The sequence below is a fragment of the Camelus bactrianus genome, chromosome 4 (genome assembly GCF_048773025.1).
Source record: "Camelus bactrianus isolate YW-2024 breed Bactrian camel chromosome 4, ASM4877302v1, whole genome shotgun sequence".
NCBI lineage: Eukaryota > Metazoa > Chordata > Mammalia > Artiodactyla > Camelidae > Camelus > Camelus bactrianus.
In genome coordinates, this window is record NC_133542.1 from 58,673,518 (window position 1) to 58,692,896 (window position 19,379).

Here is a 19,379-nt window from a genome sequence, read left to right on the forward strand (position 1 = left end):
ATCTTGATAGGCACTTACTGCTGTTGTGGAGGAATTTAAGAGGGTCTGCCCATTTCCCTGAGGTTCAGTCCATGACCTTTCAAGACCTCTAGGGTAAAAGGATAAGTTATGCTAAGAAAAGAATGCATAGGGTGGGGTGCATGTTAGTCATAAGATCAGTTTAGCTGGAAGTACAGGCCTGAACAACTCCATACCCATCTTGTTGGTTTCCTGCTCTTTCAGTTCCCATTCCAAAATTTCAGCCATAAATCAGGTACAACAATGTAAAACCCATCAATTACAAAAGACATTGGATTCAAATTGGGTTTCCAGCGGATAGAACAAATCAAGGTCACCTGGCTAGATGGTTAAACATTTTTACTAATGTCTGTGGAAGACATTTAAGATTTCTATTTGTTCTGACAAGTCAAGCTCCAGGTTACCTACCCCGTTTCCCAAAATTTGCATTTTAAAAAGATGGCAGAGAAAGAGGTTCCTGGAGAAGACCAGGTAACATATTTGCATCTCAAAGGCATGGAAGAAGAAAGGCAAATTCCTCCTAGGATGACTTTGTTCCTTAAGGCTAAGAAAAACATTTTTCTTCCCTCAATACTTACAGGCCTCTTAAGATAAACAGGGGCATTTAGGGCATGGTAAAAGGATTGGTGGGTTTTGCATTATTTCTGGAGCCGCAACTCTGATCGTATAAAGACTAGATTTCTAAGACTAAGATTTTTTTTCCTCAAAGAATTGGGTGGCCACCTCAGTGATATTAAACGGCTGACACACCCATTCACCTGTGTTGGATTGTTTTACTTTAATTTATCTGAGGGGATAAGTCCTCCCCACGAAATTCCTCGCAGGCCCCAAATACTAGCTATGGCCAATTTAGAAAGACCTCCCATTTTGGCAATCTATTTACAAACACTTTTGGGGATCCTCCCAGGGTTGAAGAAGTTTTCTAACTATGATCCTCAGTTTCAGGCCTTTGACCCAAAGAAGTTTGCCTACAGCCTCATGTGGTCCCATTATTAAATACAGGATATAGTGATACAGGAAAAACGAATGTGGAGCGAGAGGAGGGCCATGTTTCAGGTCTCAGTGGAGCCCCTGGGACATGCCAAGTGTGGGTCCTTGGCTTCACACAGGGAAGAATTCAAGAGTGAGCCACAGTTGAGTAAAGGTAGATTTATTTAGAGAGATACATACTACATAGATTGTAGGCTGTTTCAGAAGGCAAGAGAAAGCCCACAAGGTGTGGGAGTTGGGTGCTCAGGTTAAAGTAAAAGTAGATACACACTCCATAGATAGACAGAGTGCGGGGATGAGCGAGAGAGGCAGCCAGGAGACGTGGTGTTGCCAGTTTTTATGGGCTCGCTAGCTTTATATGCTAACAAGTAGGAGGAACTATGCTGGGAAAGGTGCTGGGATTCCTGGGAATTGGCTTGACCTTTTATGTTTAGCCTTGGAACTGTCATGGCACCTGTGGGCATGTTATTTATCTTGTTAATATATTACAATGAGTATATAATGAAGCTCAAGGTCTTCTGGAAGTCAAATCTCCTGCCATGTTGATCCTCAAGGCCTACTGGGAGTTGAATCTTCCACCATTTTAGTGTTAATTGCTGTATATTCCTTGAATGGCTGTGCCCTGCCCCCTTCCCTCCTGTCTCAGTAGTGCCTTCTGAGTGGAAAGGCAATTCAGGAGATTACTAGAATGAGTACTCAAATAAATGCTAGAGGGGAGCAGTAGTTAAAATTTTAGGTACTTTTTATGTCACTACTTTCATTATCCTTCTGCAACAAATATTTCAATGAGGATATTTTGGAATTTTTAAGTCTTTTGGGGCTTCTGCATACCAATTAAAATAGGTACAATAGTTTAAGATGAAAGCTGTGTAGAATATTAACAATTTAGATGTTTCTCCAATTAAAAGGATCCATAGGGCTAGCCCTACAAATATTTTTCCCTGCTAATCTAATTTTAGGAAAGAGAACAATACCACTGTTATTTTCAGTAGACCCTGCAGGCATAGAAAACTGTTTCAACTGCGCACTCAAAATTCAGTTTTGGAGTGTCAGAAGAACCCCAACTTGGCCATTTCAGGTCCCAATTTCCTTTAGTTCCCAATTAAGTATTTGCAAGCATATGTAAACCCAGCCAGTATTCCCATAGGTGGCAGTTTGCATGGGAGCTGTTTGGCCTTTGAGGCACCATTTCCCAGTATTAATTTTGTAGCCTAATTGAGATATTATTATAAAAGTTTGTGTGCCTGATGCACAGTGAGGCCAAACAAACGAAAATATCAGAGTTTGGAGCAAAACAAGGTTTATTGCAGGGCCAAGCAAGGAGAGCATGTGGCTCATGCTCAAAAACCTTGAAATCCCCAGTAGTTTTTAGGGAGAAGTTTTAAAGGGCAAAATTTGGGGTGAGGGCTGCAGAGTGTACAACTTTCTTCTGATTGGCTGGTGGTGAGGTCACAGGGCAGTGCTCCAGGAATCTTAGGCTCAGTCTGAAGTTACTATCCTTCACCCGGGTGGGAGCCCTAGTCCCTGCAGAACTCAAAGATTTTGCTAAGTATAATCCTTGAGGAGGAACCAGGCCCCTGCCTCAAGGTTGCACTGTTGTTTCTGGACTATCCCTCCCTTTTCTCTGTATTCCCTCCCACCCCTGATTATTAATATTTAAATCTGCTCTTTGACACTCAGGGAAGGTCAGGGAGGCTGAATGAAGCCTATTTCCTACAAACAAGAAATGAGGGACACGGAGAGGATTTGTACTGGGGAGGGCCACACAGGGTCCTGCTCCGTTTCAATATGAGATATGATCTGAACAACTTTGACAACGGTGTGGTGGATCATGTGTGCTGCTTCTGAGCCTTGGGTTGGTTTGACTTCTTTTATGTGGCTTGTTTTCTCCCCAAGACAGCCTAAAACCATCATGGGTGCTCAGAAAGCTAGGCGATTGGCCTTTGTCACACCCTCAGACACAGTATTTACTTCATGGTCGTGGTGAGGTTCCCATATGGGACCACTGCATGTCTCAAGGATTGATCCTAAGACACTTGAGGATGCCATGTGGCCAGGAGGAGCAAAATACCCCTTTATTCTTCAGAGCTCAATAGTTAAGTCTCATTTCACTAGCAAAAGTTTTGTTCAGACCATATATCAACTCATTTTCTTTCAATTGAAGCCAAATTTAACAAACACCCAGCCACTTATGTTTCCCTCTTGCCCAGACCCCCCTGGGTCCAGGCCTAGGAAGTGCACTGGTGTGCCCCTTAAGACTCCAGGTTTTAAGTGAAAACCAGCTCAAATAAAATCTTGAGGATCATCACCCGCACAGTGAGATCCTGAGATCCCAACATCAGGAGAACTCACTAGAACATGTAAGGAGTACCAAGAAGCTCAGTGGGGCTCAGTGGGCCTGCCTTATTTTTAATTTAAAGTAAAATTCTTATCAAGTGTTAGGTAGTATGATTAAGTGTTAGGATATAAAAAAGACCAGCATTCCTGCCCTCCAGTTTTTTTAATCTTCTAAGAGGGAAAGACAGACACACATTGACAGAGATGGGAAACAAGTTCTTCTTTTTGAGGAACCCCCATTTCTCAGGGGGGCCAGGTAAGAAATAGGTCCTGAGCTGTAGGACAGAAGGTGAGAAGGGGCCAGGGCTCTTGGGAGAGCAGTTAAGGCCTTGATGTCACAGTGGTCTCTTTGGTTGGATCTTAAAGATGAAATTTGCCATAGTAAAGGAGGATAACTGGGTTACAGGAAAAGTATTTTAGCTTAATGTGTTACAGAAATGACAGGCCAGCCAAGAAACAAGCACCACTCGGAGGGTTGGAGTACTCAGATTTATTACGCCGGCGGGCTCAGAGGGGCTTCTGCTCCGAAGCTCTGAGCACCTCCAAGACGTGCACATGAGGTTTTATAGGGTTAATTACAAGTGTGGGGCTATTAGCCAATAAGGTTCAAACAACAAAAAGCAAGGAATCAGTACACTGGAGCTTATCAATTTGGAACAGATCACGTTACTGACACTTGTTGAGCTTGGATTTACGAGTTAGCTTGTTAGCCCAGTAAACTGACACTAAACGTCAGATTTATGAGTTAGCCCAGCAGAACTTAGATCAGTAAACCGACACTTATCACACTTAGATTTGTGACTTAGCTCGTTAGCCCAGCTGGGCTTTTCCTTCACAAATGAAGATCAGATAGTTTGACAGTTCTCATGAGGGTCTTTTCCACAGCATCAGAATGATCAATAAAGTAAAAGCAGATGTAATGTTTATTAAACAGTTGTTAAAATCTTACTATATTGAAGTTGTTACATTAACCTGATTATTTTGGGGGTCAATTTTTCAGGCCATCCTTTGATACCAGATTTCTTCTTGGATGAACAGCCAGATACTACTAAGAAAATGGAATCACATGGTAAGATGTAGACCATATTTTACGTAGGAAAATAAAGCTACTAGCTCGTGTATTTTTTCTAAAATATAGAATTGGACATTTCTGCCTTCTGCTTTTAAGCTATTCTGTAATTTAAACTAGACAAGTAGTGTCTTAGTTAATTCTAGCAAAGAAAGTTTCCTTTTCTGTCTACCCAAGTTCTTGGTATATTCTTTTCATTTGATTTTTTTTTAAGTTGTTTTTTAAAAGAAAAATCTTTGTAGAGGTTTTATTTCTTTTCCTTGGCACCATTTTTACGTGTTTTGTATTAATACTTTATTTTGAGGAAAAACGTGTCTCATCAAAGTACGTCTAACACTATTCTCAGTGATTATGCTATGTGACTACTTTATGGGAGACATTAACTTCAAAGGAGGTCTTGGTTTTACTTTGTTTTGTTTTTGTAATTTAGAAACGATAGCCCCCTTGAATTATTGGTCCATTTTAATTTTAATCTTTGTGACAAGGTAGATAAGTTTAATTTAGAGGTAAAGTTATTAGGAAGTTCACTTGGCTGTTGATTCAAACTACAATCTCTGATTCATCTTCACTAATTTACACAGTTGATATTCTGATCATCTTTCTGACTCCAGGGTCTTCTTTTCTTATTTTCTTTTTTCAGAGGTGATGATAAAGGAGTGATTAATTGTTACCACTTGAAACTCTAATTATCTGGATCTGTTTATTATAAACACTGTATAGTTTAGCAGTTTTTTTTTAACCTAATCTGAGTTAGTCTTTTACTTGAAGAGTATAAACCATTTACATTTACAATGATAACTAATGTGTTTGGCTGTTATTCCATCAGTTTGATTATGCTTTTAGATGCCACTAAATGTATTTAAGGTCAGTTTGATCAAATGGGTCTAATTGGTAGCAAGTCTGTTCTGCTAGTTAATTAATTCTGTGTGTGACCATACATTGCCTAGGTTTTAAAGCCACTATCAATAATATTTTATAGGTGCTATTCCAGAATTGAAAGAAGAGACGCTGCAGCCACCACCAAAACCACGTTCTGGAGCTGTGGAAGAAACGTTCAGAATTGTTAAGGACTCTCTCAGCGATGACGTCGTTAAAGCCACACAAGCAGTCTATCAGTTTGAACTCTCAGGTAAGGATGACTTCTGGAGCTTTTACGAAACAAAGTCGGATCTTTCCCTTAGAAGAACATCAGCCTCCAGTAGTAATCACCTGGATAGTTGGCTATATCCAGAACCCTTACCCTAGAATGTAGACATTCAAGAAGAACAAATAACTACCCGTTTGTATTTTGGGGTTCATTCCTTTTTGGTTTTTGTGTATCTATTATAGGTTTTTGATTTGTGGTTACCATGGGGTTCATATATGTTGACCCATAATTATATCTACTTATTTTAAACTGGTCATTCCACATTTAATGATATACTTGATTTCTAGTTGTTTTTGTAGTTCTCTCTTCTACTGATTTATATTTTAAAGTTAATATCAGCGCATACGGACAGATACATAAAATAAAATTTCACTACAGATATTTCCAGTGTTAAATAACTCCTTGGCAAATGTAACTGAGAGACAATCCCATTTAGAAGGGTATATGGATCATGACAGTAAATTAGCATCAACCATGGGTACTTGCCATTTTTATCTTTGAGATTATTCAGGTCAGTCTGAATGTGGTCAGCTTTTAAAACCTCTTAATATTGTTCTCTCAATATAGTATTAATACATGGTAATGATAGTTTCAAGAATTAGCTACCACAGTCCCATTGTACAAAAACTTTGATATTAATCAGTTTTTTAATCTGTTGTCTCCTCTCCTTTATCTTAATCTATCTGCACCTTCCTGTTTTTACTTCCTTCCCTTAGAATCCATGGTCCACTGCTTCAATCACTCTCTTACCTGTACCCTGAACTTGACCTTGTGCTTATGTCACCATCAAAATCCTAGTCCTGGATAAATCAAACTATTTGGTTGCCCCATACTTGCATCCAGGCTGCTACGTCTTGGTAGAGAAATGGGGGGGGGAATCACACCACCCAGTGAATCTGTACCAGTAAAAATTCATCATTGCCCTTTTCCAACTGGGGTCTAAGCAGCACATCAGAATTCTGTTTCTGTGGACAGCTCATAGTCTCATTTTCCACAGTGACTATTTTAAATCTCTCAGTGTTCCTCAAATCCCCCATCTCTCCCTCCACCACTTCCCTGCCAGTTTCTGCAGGTAATCCCACCTCCTCTTGCCCAGAGATAAGGGAAGTCTACAGACAGAAATTACTTCAACTTTCTGTCATCTAATATCAAACTGTTGTAGTCATTGACCTCTCTTCCTCCCCTCCCAGCAGACAGAGAGCTCAACTCCAGATCCATGTGTCCTAAGCTTTAATGTCCACACTGATCACCGGGGGTCATGCCAAAATGTAGAATCTGATTCAGTAGATGTGGGGTAGGGTCTGAAGTCTGCATTTCCGACAGTGATGACAGTACTGCAGTTCATGAGTCCCACTCTGAGTAGCAAAGTTCTAGATCCCATTTCCTCTGACCTCCTCCAGGACTTGGTATTAATTATGCCCTCTCTTCCACCCGTTCCTCCTGAAGCCTCCTTCCCAGGAGTATTTTAACATTCTCAAAGTCTGTTCTATCTTTAAAACAAAACATGACAACAACAATAGCAACCTTCTCAATCATACCTCCCACCCCCATCTTTCTTTTTCAGAGCCAAACTCATTTTCATCTACAGTGCACTTTGCTGTCATTTTTCTCCATTCAACTGAATTTGCCCTCACCAAGGTCCTTGGTGACTTCTGTGTGTTTGTCATTCTTACCTTGTCATCTCTCTGCAACATTTGATGCTGTTGACCACTTTTTCCTTCTGGAAATGCCTCTTTGCTTTTCTTCTCTGTCTGTAATCATGGCTTGTGAGCCTGCTGTGCCAGATGCTTTTCTGTTCTTTCCTTAAATGTTGGTATTCTTCAGGCCACTGTCTTAGCACTCTTTTACTGTAGGTTACTCTACAGACTTTCTCCAGGAAACCCAGCCACTCACATGGCTTCAGTGACCATCCAAGCTGCTTGCTTTTGTATCCATCTTCCTAGACTAGTCAGACTTCATTTGACATTTTCCCTTTGTCTGTCACAAAGATGCCTCAATCTGAAAATGTCCATAATAACTCACCATTCCCAATACCTGTCTTTGGCACTACTTGTTAAATCTGCTCTTCTTCAATAGTCCTTTCTTAGTAAAAAACACACCAGTATTTACCAGCTTCCCAAGCTAAAAACTAGCAAAGCAAATCATTCTTATGCACCCTCCCTACCTTTTCATCTTCATATCCAATCAGTTACCTAGTAGTTTTGTAGTAATCCTTTGAAGTTATCTCTCAAATAAGTCTGCTTTTCTCCATTCCCACTGCCACAGTCCTAATCCAGGCATACAAAGCCAAACTCCTGAACACCCACAGAACCATCCTAAACTGTCCTCTGCATCCTCTTCATCCCTCTCCAATATATTCTTTATACTGCTTTTAGGGTGGTCTGTTTAAAACACAAACCTATTGTTATTCTCCTTCCACAGCATATCCCTTAGGATGAAGTCAGGGAATCCTTTACCGGCTCACTGCGCTCTGTGTCTGGACCGCCTTACGAGCTCACCTGAGCCCACTGTCCACTCTCTTTCTACCTTCCAGTCCTACTGTACTTTTTTCAATTCCTCATCTATTTAATTTTTAGTTAACTTTTAAATCTCAGCTTCAGCTGGGCTTTCCTGATTCCACATCACCCTCCACCTCCTCTTCTGTAAGAACCATGTTGTTGCAGAGTCTTCAGAACCCAGTCTAATGCCTTAACAAGTAGTTAATGAATATTGGCTGCAGTTCATGAAGGCCTGGGGATCTTAACCAGGGAAACAGCATTATACAAGATTCTAACTGTATTCTAATTAAGTTTAAGAAGAATAGAGCTTCTTTGGCATTTATTTCTATATCTTTATCTTCTGTGTAGGTGAAGATGGTGGAACATGGTTTCTTGATCTTAAAAGCAAGGGTGGGAACGTCGGATATGGAGAGCCCTCTGATCGGGCAGATGTGGTGATGAGTATGTCTACTGACGATTTTGTAAAAATGTTTTCAGGTGAGTTTTCAATTTTCTTAGTTTATTTTATTTTTTTTAAACATTTTTTATTAATTTTTAATCATTTTACAATGTTGTGTCAAATTCCAGTGTAGAGCACAATTTTTCAGTTATACATGAACATATGTATATTCATTGTCACATTTTTTTCTCTGTGAGCTACCGTAAGATCTTGTGTATATTTCCCTGTGCTATACAGTATAATCTTGTTTATCTATTCTACAATTTTGAAATCCTGTCTGTCCCTTCCCACCCTCCACCCCCAATTTTCTTAGTTTATTGATTGTTCAAGGAAAGTTTTGTTCCAACAGTTTGCCTTTTTTCTTTCCAAACGATCAAGACTCCTAAGTGTTTGTGGCAGTGTAATCTTAGCAGCTCTTGATGCTGACGAGCACGTAGTTTTTACTGGTACCTCCACTGCCCCTTCTACTTCAGCCGAGTGGGGAGTAGGTGTCAGAATTTCCTTTTTGCATGACTGAGAAGCTAAAAAGATAATATTGGGAACAGAGAGATAATTCAAAAGAACTCCTAGGTAGACTTCATTTCTACTAGTTGGACTAAGATCTCATTTCCAAAAATACCTTGGTCACCAGAGGTTCTGAACTCAGCTGCCCCTCATTCACTGAGAGTTTGGTCATACTTCAGTCTTGCCAGTTATTATAATAGGAAACAGCAGCCCTCTCCTGTGGCCCAGTGACCCTGCTTTCTGTGGAATCCATGAACAAGAGAAGCTTTTGCATAATTTTCTGTTCTGCTCATATCCCTCTAACTGTGCCAGAAAAAATTCCAAGGGTAATTTTTTTCTATTTTTTACTCTTTGAACACTACTCCAAATGGTAAGTTAATTAACACATGGTTTTATTAGAGGCAGCACTTTAAGCTTTTAAGAAACCATAGCCATTTCTATGACCTAATCTATATAGTGGATACATTATAAATATAAAAACTTAAAACAAGTAATAACCACCTAATCAAAAAATCTCTCCTTTTGGCCAGCAGAGGCCACTGTATGGCAAAGCATTATAACAGAAAATAAACTGTACAAGATTACCTGATTAATATACTAGGAGGAGGGAGATAGATATAGATATATGATGTTATACTTATTAGCAGTTTCTTTAGTTATTTTTAAAAGCAGTTTTGTTGAAATATTTATATACCATAAAATCTGCCCATTAGAAATATATGATTTTTTACTGAATTTATAGGGTTGTACAATCATCACTTATAATCTAGTTTAAGAACATTTTTATCACCTTCCCAAAAGGGTGTCTCTTTGCACTGAGTCTCCCATTTTACTGCCCAGCCAGCCAAACACTAATTTGCTTTCTGTCTCTATAGATTTTCTATTTCTGGACATTTCATATAAATGGAATTGAACAGTATTTAGTCTTTTGTATCTGGCTTCTTTCACTTAGCAAAAGGCTTTTGAGATTTAGCCATCTGTGTTGTAGCATGTATCAATAGTTCAGTTCCTTTTTATCATGGAATAGTATTCCATTATATGGATATATCACATACTTATCCACTCACCAGCTGGTGGACATTTGGGTTATTTCAAGTTTGGGGCTATTATGAATATTGCTGCTATGAATGTTTTCATTCATATATTTGGGTGGATGTATATTTTCATTTCTCTTGGGTAGATGCCTAAGAGTGGAATTGCTGGGTCATGTGGTAAGTTGATATATAACTTTTTAATAAACCATCAAACTTTGCTGAGGTGTTTGCACTAATTTTCTATTCTCATCAGCATTGTATAAAGGTTCAAGTTTCTCCAAGTCCTCTCCAATACTTAACGGTGTCTTTTTTAAATAGCACTAATAATAATAATTATTGATTGATAAATTAAAATTTTACATATTTAAGATAATTGATAAATAAAAATTGTGTATATTTAAGATATATAACATGATGACTTGGTATTTGTATACACTGGGAAATTACTATGGTCAAGCTAATTAACACAACCATCACCTCATATGGTTACCTTTCTGTTGTTGTTGTAAGAACACTTAAGATTTACTCTCAGCAAGTTTCAAATATACAGTACAACATAATTAACTATACTTACCATGCTTGCTGAACATTAGATCTCTAGAATTTATTCATCTTATAACTGAAAGTGTATACCCTGTGACCCAGCATATCCCCATTTCTCCAACTCCCCAACCCCTGGCAAACAACATTCCACTCTGCCTTTGTGAGTTTGACTATTTTAGATTCTACATGTAAGTGAGATCATACAGTTTGCCTTTCCATGTCTTGCTCATTTCATGTAGCATAACGTCCTCCAGGTTCATCCATGTTCTCGCAAATGGCAGTGCCTTTGTCGTCACAGCCCTTCTAGTGGGTGTGTGGTGGTATCTCATTGTGGTTTTAATTTGCATTTTCTAAATTATTGATGTTGAGCATCTTTCCATGTGCTCAATAGCTATTTGTATTTGATGAACTGTCTTTTAAGATGTTTTCCTCTTTTTTAAATTGACTTGTTTGTCTTTTTATTACTAAGTTGTTAGACTTCTTTATAAATTCTAGATGCATGTGACTTGCAAATATTTTCTCTTAGTCTGTGATTTATCTTTTCATTTTCTTACTGGTATCTTTTGAGTTACAGAAGTTTTTAGGTTTGATAGCCTAATCTTGTCATTTTTTTTCTTTTATGGTTCATGCTTTTTCCCCTAAGTATTTGTATTTCATTCTTTTTTATGCTATTGTGAATGGAATTATTGTCTTAATTTTATTTTTTTAATTATTTGTTGCTGGTATAGATAAATACATTTGATTTTTATGTATTGATTTTGTATCCTACAAATTAACCAGTGAAAGAAACCATTTGGGCCTGGGATTTTTTTGTGGGAAAATTTTAAATTACTAGTTCAATTTATTGGTATATGTCATTTAAAGTATACAGTTCACAAGTTTTTTTTTTAGCATATTCATAGGTATTTGCAGTCATCACCATAGTTGCTTTCAGAACATTTTCATCACCCCAAAAAGAGAAACCCCCTACCCATTAGCTATTTATCCCATATCCCCCAACTTCCCGTCCATAGCCCTAAGCAACCACTAATCTACTTCCTGTGTCTCTAGATTTCCCTATTCCAGATTTGCTATGAACAGAATCATATAATATGCGATTTTTTGTGTGACTGGCTTTTTACAGCATGTTTCTTCTTTTAGTTTGTTTTCAGGTTTCATTCTTGATATGGCATGTATCAGTATTTAATTCCCATCTTTAAAAATGGACATGAAATTCACATAACATACAACTAACCATTTAAAGTACGTAATTCAGTAGCATTTAATTTAGTGCATTCACAGTGTTATGCAACCACCACTTCTCTTTAGTTTCACAATTTTTTTATCACCCCAGAAGAACACACTATACCATTTAAGCAACACCCATTCCAGCCTCCCCCATCCCATGGCAATTCTAATATGCTTTTTTTTCTCTATGGATTTGCCTGTTCCGGATAGTTCATATAAATGGAATCATACAGTATGTGACCTTTTTATGTGGCTCCTTTCACTTAGTATAATGTATCCAAGGTTCATATCTAGCATATATCCATACTTCATTTCTTCTTATGACTGGTAATTCATCACACAGATATAATTTATCTGTTCACCTGTTGAAAGATATTTTGTTTGGCTGTTAAAAATAAGGCAGCTATAAACATTTGTGTCCAAGTTTCTGTGTAGATATCCAGTTGTCCTTGCACCATTTCTCTTGTATTGCTGGATCATATGGTAATTCTATGTTTAACCCTGAAGAACTGCCAAACTGTTTTCCACAGCAACTGAACATTTACATTCCTACTAGCAGTGTGTGAGGGTTTCTATTTATCCATATCCTTGCCCTCACCAATATTTGTTACTTTCATTTTTTTAAAGAAAAGCAACCCTTGTGGGTGTGAAGTAATCCTCGTTGTGGTTTTGATTTGCATTTCCATAATGACTAATGCTCTTCCGCATTTTTTCATGTACTTATTGGTCACATGCATATCTTCCTTGTAGACATGACTATTGGAGGTCCTTTGCCCATTTTAATTGGATATTCTTTTAATTTTTAAGGTGGTTTTTTTTTTTGAGTTTTAAGAATTCTTTATATACCCCAGATATAAAGAAGATATTGCTTATCAGATATATGTTTTGCAAATATGTTCTCCCGTTTTTTTTGTGGGCTGTATTTTCACCTTTTTGATGATACACTTTTAATTTTGGTGAAGTCCAGTTTATCTGTTTTTTTATTTAGTTGCTTGTGCTTTTGGTGCCATATCTAAGAATCCTTTGCCAAACCTGAGTTTTGAAGACTTACCCCTGTATTTTCTTATAAGAGTTTTTAGTTTTAGCTCTTACATTTAGGCCTTGACCCATTTTAAGTTAATATTTGTATATGGTGTAAGGTACAGGTCCACCTTCATTTGTTTGCATGTTGATATCCAGTTGTCCTTGCACCATTAATTGAATAAACTATTCTCCCATTGAATGCAGCAGACCATAGGGATAGGGTTTAGTTAAACGTTGAATTGCTATATGATCCAGCATTTCCACTCCTAAATATATACTCGAAAGAACTGAAACAGATACTCAAACAAATGCACTTATACGTATGTTAATAGTAGCACTTATTCACAATATCCAAAAAGCTGGACACAACCCAAATGTCCATCAGCAGATGAATGGATAAAAAAATGATGGTGTACCCATACACAGTGAAGTATTATTTAGGCATGGAAAGAAATGAAGTACTGATTCATGGTACAAAATGGGTGAGCCTTGAAAACATGCTGAGTGAAAGAAGGTAGACACAAAAGACCACATATATTATATTAGACACATATTGTATGAACCTATTTATATGAAAAACTAGAATAGGTAAATCCATAGAGACAGAAGGCAGATTGGTAGTTGCCAGGGTTTGGAGGAAGTGAGAACTGCTCGTGTTTAATGAGTGTAGGGTTTCCTTTTCGGGTGATGAAAATGTTTTGGGACTAGACAGAGGTGGTGGTAGCACAACATTGTGGCTGCACTTAAATGCTACTGAATTATTCACTTTAAAATGGTTAATTTTATGTCATGTGAATTTTACATCAATTTTTAAAAGTATCTATTTTTAAAAAGTGTTCTTTGACCCTTTCCCCTTCCATTCCCCAGAGGTAATCTCCTTCAGGTCTTTTTGGTATTTCTTTCAATATTTTACTCCATGTTTTTCAGTCATGACATTTCTCAATGTTATATTTATACATATATTGTTTTCTTTAGATTCACTAGACTGATAGATGAGATTTAAGTTCTCTTACAGCACCTTGACTCTGCTTCACCTCCCCCTTTCCCATCCTCCCAATATAGTTATCGCACCATTTTTGCTTAAATCAATACTCTTATGTTTAAGTAATTATAATTATGGTGTAATTTGCTGCTGAGTCAAGTAGTACTCTATTAATATGTTTCCTCTCAGAGAGAACTCTGGACATAAATAATGTTTCCTCCCCACTAGAATACATAAAAGGAAACTACACAATATCTTCCTATACTCTTCCCATAACCTCCTGATACAAGTCTGCTACACAGCTCTGATCCTAGAAATATCTTTAACTCTCTCCTGCATTGAGTCTCCTGTTTCCTGTATCCCTTTCATCTTTTGTGGTTTACAGCCTCATTTTGGTGGCACACAATCTCCAGGAGCTTCATTAGAAAGGATACACAAACAGTAATTTTCCTGAGTATCTAAAACTGCTTGTATTCTCCCAGCATATTGATTATTTGGGTAGAGATTTCTGGGTTGAAATTCATTTTCGCTCAGAATTTTGGAGTCATTGCTCTGTCTTCTAAGGTTAACATGGAGAATTTGATGCTATTCTTATTCTTTCTCTTTCCCCTACCTCTTTTTATCTCTTCTTTTCCTCTCTCTTTCCTCTGCTTCTCTGCCTCCCCCTTTTTCCTCCAGCACCCTGTTCTTAATACATTGTTGTTAGAGCTTCTCTTATCAATGTGAAATGAATTGCACAATTTTTAATTTGTTCATTTACTTTGCTTCAGCTTTCTTCTGTGCCTGCACTCTCTGTTTCCTCTAAATTGCTTTTAACTGTTTCTGTTTTTTGGGTTGTTGTTGTTTTGGTTTCCATTTAATCTATAATGCTTTGCTATATAACCTCTATATAGAATAATTTAAAGATGTTTAGTATCTCAGTATATACACACAATATATTAACCCACACACTTTTTTTTCTTTTTTTTACAGAGAGCTTGTGTGTGTCCTAGTGAAGGTTTACTAATACAGCAGACACATATTGTGCCTTTTGGAGACATGCCCTATATATAAATTTGGCATAATATAGATCAGAAAACTATAAATGAGAATCAGACACACCTGGCTTTGGATTGCAGCACTGTTACATATAAGCTGTGTGATCTTATAAATGTAAAAATCCTCTCTGAGCCTCATTTTCCTCATTAATTCCACTGTGTGCCAGACCCTGTACCAGCACTGGAATGAGAGTAGCAAATAAAAAGAAAGTTTCCTCTCTCCATGGAGCTTCTTTTTATTATATGCTGTTATTAGCTACAATTCTATTTTAATGTTCACTGTATTATATCTGGGCATTCCTGTGGTTAAAATAATGCTAACACATACCTTTGTGTTCATACATTATACTTTTGATGATCATTTCCTTTACACCATTATGACTTTTTGAATCTAAACTTGGAATGTTAAGAGTTTAATGAACCATAATAGAGTGCAAAATTAACTAAAAAGGATAGTATATGTTTACCACAATTCATTTGAGGGCCATCTATTCTTTATTGTACTTTAACTAGTATATAAATGTTGCATCTTCAGCTTTTTGGTATAATCTTTTGTTGATTGTTATTTTTACATTATCTCTTATATAATAAAATATTGTTAACATCTAAGTCTAGGAATTGGGATTCCCAAGATACTGATAAAAATATGCTGTAAAAGAAATTCCTGTGCTTCAGAGGTCTATAGAACTCAAAGGGATTCTTTCTACAATTCATGTTCTTGAAGCACTGTATCCCTGAGGGCACTAATGGCTGCTTTTTCCTCTCTCATTGTATCATTTTAGGGAAACTAAAACCAACAATGGCATTCATGTCAGGAAAATTGAAGGTAAAAGGAAACATGGCCCTAGCAATCAAATTGGAGAAGCTAATGAATCAGATGAATGCCAAGCTGTGAAGAAAGAGAAAAAAAAAGTTGACCACTAAGCTCAAAAAGTAAAAGGGTTCAACAGATAAAATCGAATGTTTGTTTTCTTCCCTATTATAAGGATATGAATGTTTGTCCTGGAAAAAATAGAATTTCTGTATCTATAAGACTTGAAATTGTAATTAAAACAGCTAGCCAGTCAAGCATAAGTGTCATTAAGTGGATTCTAAGACATTCTGTTTTTAAATTTTGTGAGTTTTGTCCTGTATCTCATTCGGCATCATCTTCTAGGAAAAGTATTGTCAGTCAATCAGGGTCAAACAGTAACATTAACTTTTCAAATCTTCCCATGTAAAATGAGGCTAGCCTGTATTAAAATTTTCAGTGTTGGATTGTACGCTAGTGAAATCTTTATGATACTTTAAATTTTTATATATTTGTTTTAAAGAAGATCTTCAATGATGCATTTTCACAGAAAGCACATAATAAACTGCTTAATAAACAACTGTTTGTGAAGACTAATTAAATAAAAACAGAGTTTTTCATTTAACTATCTTTCCAGGTATAAGTTACTTACAGGAAAATATTATTAATTTAATTCAACTAATTGCAGTATGTATCCTATTTTAAAGTATGTGAAAATGTCCTAAAATAATTTCTCCCCAAAAGTATGCAATTGGTCACAGTGTTTTGAAATGAAAATTTTAAAACAGATGGTTGTTATGGGCTGAATTGTATGCCTCCTTCATATGTTGAAGACCTAACCCCCAAAATCTCAGAATGTGACTGTATTTGGAGATCAGGCCTTTAAAGAGGCCATTAACTTAAACCAGGCTTTTAGGGTGGACCTTAATCCAGTATGGCTGACATCCTTATAAGAAGAGGAAATCTGGATACAAAAGAGAGACCAAGGGTGCACACACACAGGAATGACCACGTGAGTACCAGCTCAAGAAGGCAGTCATCTGCTAGCCAAGGAAAGAGGCCTCAGAAGAAACCAGATCTACTGACACCTTCATCTTAGACTCTTCTCCAGAACTGTAAGAAATTTCTCTTGCTCTAGCCACCCAGTCTGTGGTATTTTGTTATGGCAGTCCTAGCAAAGTAATGCAATAATTTGTTTGTATTTCTTTAAAAAAAAAAAAAAAAGCTAGAGTTATTTTTGAAAAACCACTACCTTTCATTTTAATCAGTTAGAAATACTTGCTCGGTCAAGTTCTTTTACTTCTCATCTTCCACTCTCCAATATTGTACAGTTAAGCAACTAGCTAATTCTGAAACTTTGTATAACCATAATGTTAGGAGCACTTAATCCGTACTTTGTAAATGAGGAAACAGAAGATCAGAGATGGGAAAGGAGTAGCCCAAGGCCAAAACTAACAAGCCCATTCCAAAAACCCCTCCCAGTACACTGGCCTTGCGTAGAACTTGAAGACCCCACCTTCCCCTCCATGAAGCCCAGATGGATTGACCTTGGGGTGGCATCCTCACAACTCCCTTGGCATCTCCCAGTTCTTTCCAGCCATGTTAGGATCCTGGTCAGATTTTGACAGCAGACTCCTTTTCTACTGAAGTTTTCTAAAGATTTCTCTCCTTTCTCTGCTTTTTCCACACGGTTTCAAAGCTTTGGGAAAATATTGTGAGGCAGGAGTTCTGGGTTTTTGTCACTAAAACATGAACTTGCTAATTTAAAAAAGGCTTTAGGATAACAGAAAAAAAATCTTTCCACAGGGCCCTGGTTTTCACATCAGTAATCGACAGAGTTGGATGAGGTCATCTGCAGCCTCTTTGTGCTCATTATCACTAAGAAGTACTGAGCAATCTGCACTATTCTAGCAGACATTTCTAAAGCTTTCTTTCTGGCCACATCCCCCAGTTGTCTTAACTAATTCACATGTGTTCCCTTTTCTTAGATCTTACCCGTTAACTGCACTGAGGTTGTGGAGTCTCCCAGAAGTTCTGAAGTGCCCTTTTGTGTGTTGTTCAGTATCCAGCTGAGCCCTGTTTCTGAAATGAAATTGTATGGAGGGAAGTCATGCTATTGTGCCCTTTAGTGTTTGAGTGAAGTTATTCAGACATTTTTTAAGATGGTTTGTTGTAGTAATCCTGTATTTCAACAAATCCTCTTAAAATATTGCTTCTTAAATAATCCTCAAATAAAAGAAAAAAAAAGTCTTTTTCCTCTACCTATCTTAAGTTCTCAGTTTGGACCCTGTAAATTAGACTAACAAAAGATAGATTAACAAGAGGAAAACAAACAGAAGTTTATTAACATGTAAGCATTCAGACACAAGTAACAAAGGGGTGGTTAGAACTTGAGCTTATGTAGCAATAATAAATTTTTTGCAAAGTAACAAGACAGAAGAAGAACTTTGAGTTTCTAGGATGGCAAATTGTAGAAAGAAAAATACATAGATTGTTTAGTAAGAGTGTATTAAGTTTTGTAAGGAACTGCCAAATTGTCTTCCAAAGTAGCTGTACCATTTTGTATTTCCACCAGCAATGAATGAGTGTTCCTGTTGCTCCACAACCTCGTCAGCACTTGGTATTGTCAGTTTGGGGGATTTTGGTCACTGTAACTGGTGTGTAGTGGTATCTCATTGTTGCTTTAATTTGCAATTCCCTCATGATGTATGATGTTGAACATACCTTCATATGCTTAATTCCTTCTATATCTTATTTACTGAGATGTTGTTCAGATCGTTCGCCTATTTTTTAAAAAATTGATGTTACAGTGTGTCAATTTCTGGTGTACAGCATAATGTCCCAGTCATGTATATATACATATATTCATTTTCACATTCTTTTTCATTAAAGGTTATTAAAAGATACTGAATATAGTTCCCTGAGCTATACAGAAGAAAATTTTTAATCTACTTTTATATATACTCTCAAACTCCCAAATTTATCCCTTCCCACTCCCTTTCCCCCAGTAACCATAAGATTGTTTACTATGTCTGCAAGTCTTGTTTCTGTTTTGTAGTTGAGTTCATTAGTGTCCTCCTTTTTTCTTTTTTAAAATTACACATATGAGTGATAACCATATGGTATTTTTCTTTCGCTTTCTGGCTTACTTCACTTAGAATGACGATCTTCAGGTCCATCCATGTTGTTGCAAATGGTATTACTTTATTCTTTTTTATCACTGAGTAGTATTCCATTGTATAAATATACTACAACTTCTTTATCCAGTCATCTATCAAGAGGCATTTAGGTTGCTTCCATTTCTTGGCTATTGTATACAGTGCTGCTATGAATTTGGCCCATTTGAAAATCAAGTTGTTTGTTTTCTCATTGTACATTTTAAGAGTTCTTTGTATGTTTTGAATAAGAAATTTTGTTTTGTTTTTTGAGGAGAGGGGAGGTAATTAGGTTTATTTATTTATTTTTAATGGAGGTACTGGGGATGGCATGTACTTTATCACTGAGCTATGTACCTTCCCCTTTTGTATATTTTGGATAACAATCCTTTATCAGATGTTTCTTTTGCAAATATTTTTTCCCAGTCTATGACTTGTTTTCTTATTTTTTGGACATTGTCTTTTGCAGAGCAGAAGTTTTTCATTTTGATAATAAGTCCAGCTTATCAATCATTTCTTTCATGGATCATGCCTTTGTGTTGTATCCAAAAAGTCCCTGCCATACCCAAGGCCATCTAGGTTTTCT

The 19,379-nt window shown here is 37.0% G+C and overlaps 1 protein-coding gene across 3 annotated transcripts in view; it reads left to right on the forward strand.

Moving 5' to 3' along the window:
* Nucleotides 1-18,544, forward strand: part of HSDL2 (hydroxysteroid dehydrogenase like 2) — an 88,671-nt gene extending 70,127 nt beyond the window's left edge. For 2 of the 3 annotated variants that reach the window (XM_074362017.1, XM_074362016.1), the window contains exons 8-11: nt 4,346-4,414; nt 5,394-5,543; nt 8,408-8,536; nt 15,631-18,544. In XM_074362017.1, coding sequence (XP_074218118.1) covers nt 4,346-4,414; nt 5,394-5,543; nt 8,408-8,536; nt 15,631-15,743 — 461 coding nt within the window. In that variant the 3' untranslated portion in view covers nt 15,744-18,544. Of the gene's footprint in view, nt 1-4,345; nt 4,415-5,393; nt 5,544-8,407; nt 8,537-14,783; nt 15,069-15,630 lie in introns of those variants that run through there. The other variant, XM_074362018.1, reaches the window with a different exon arrangement.
* The last annotated feature ends 835 nt before the right edge of the window (nt 18,545-19,379 follow it).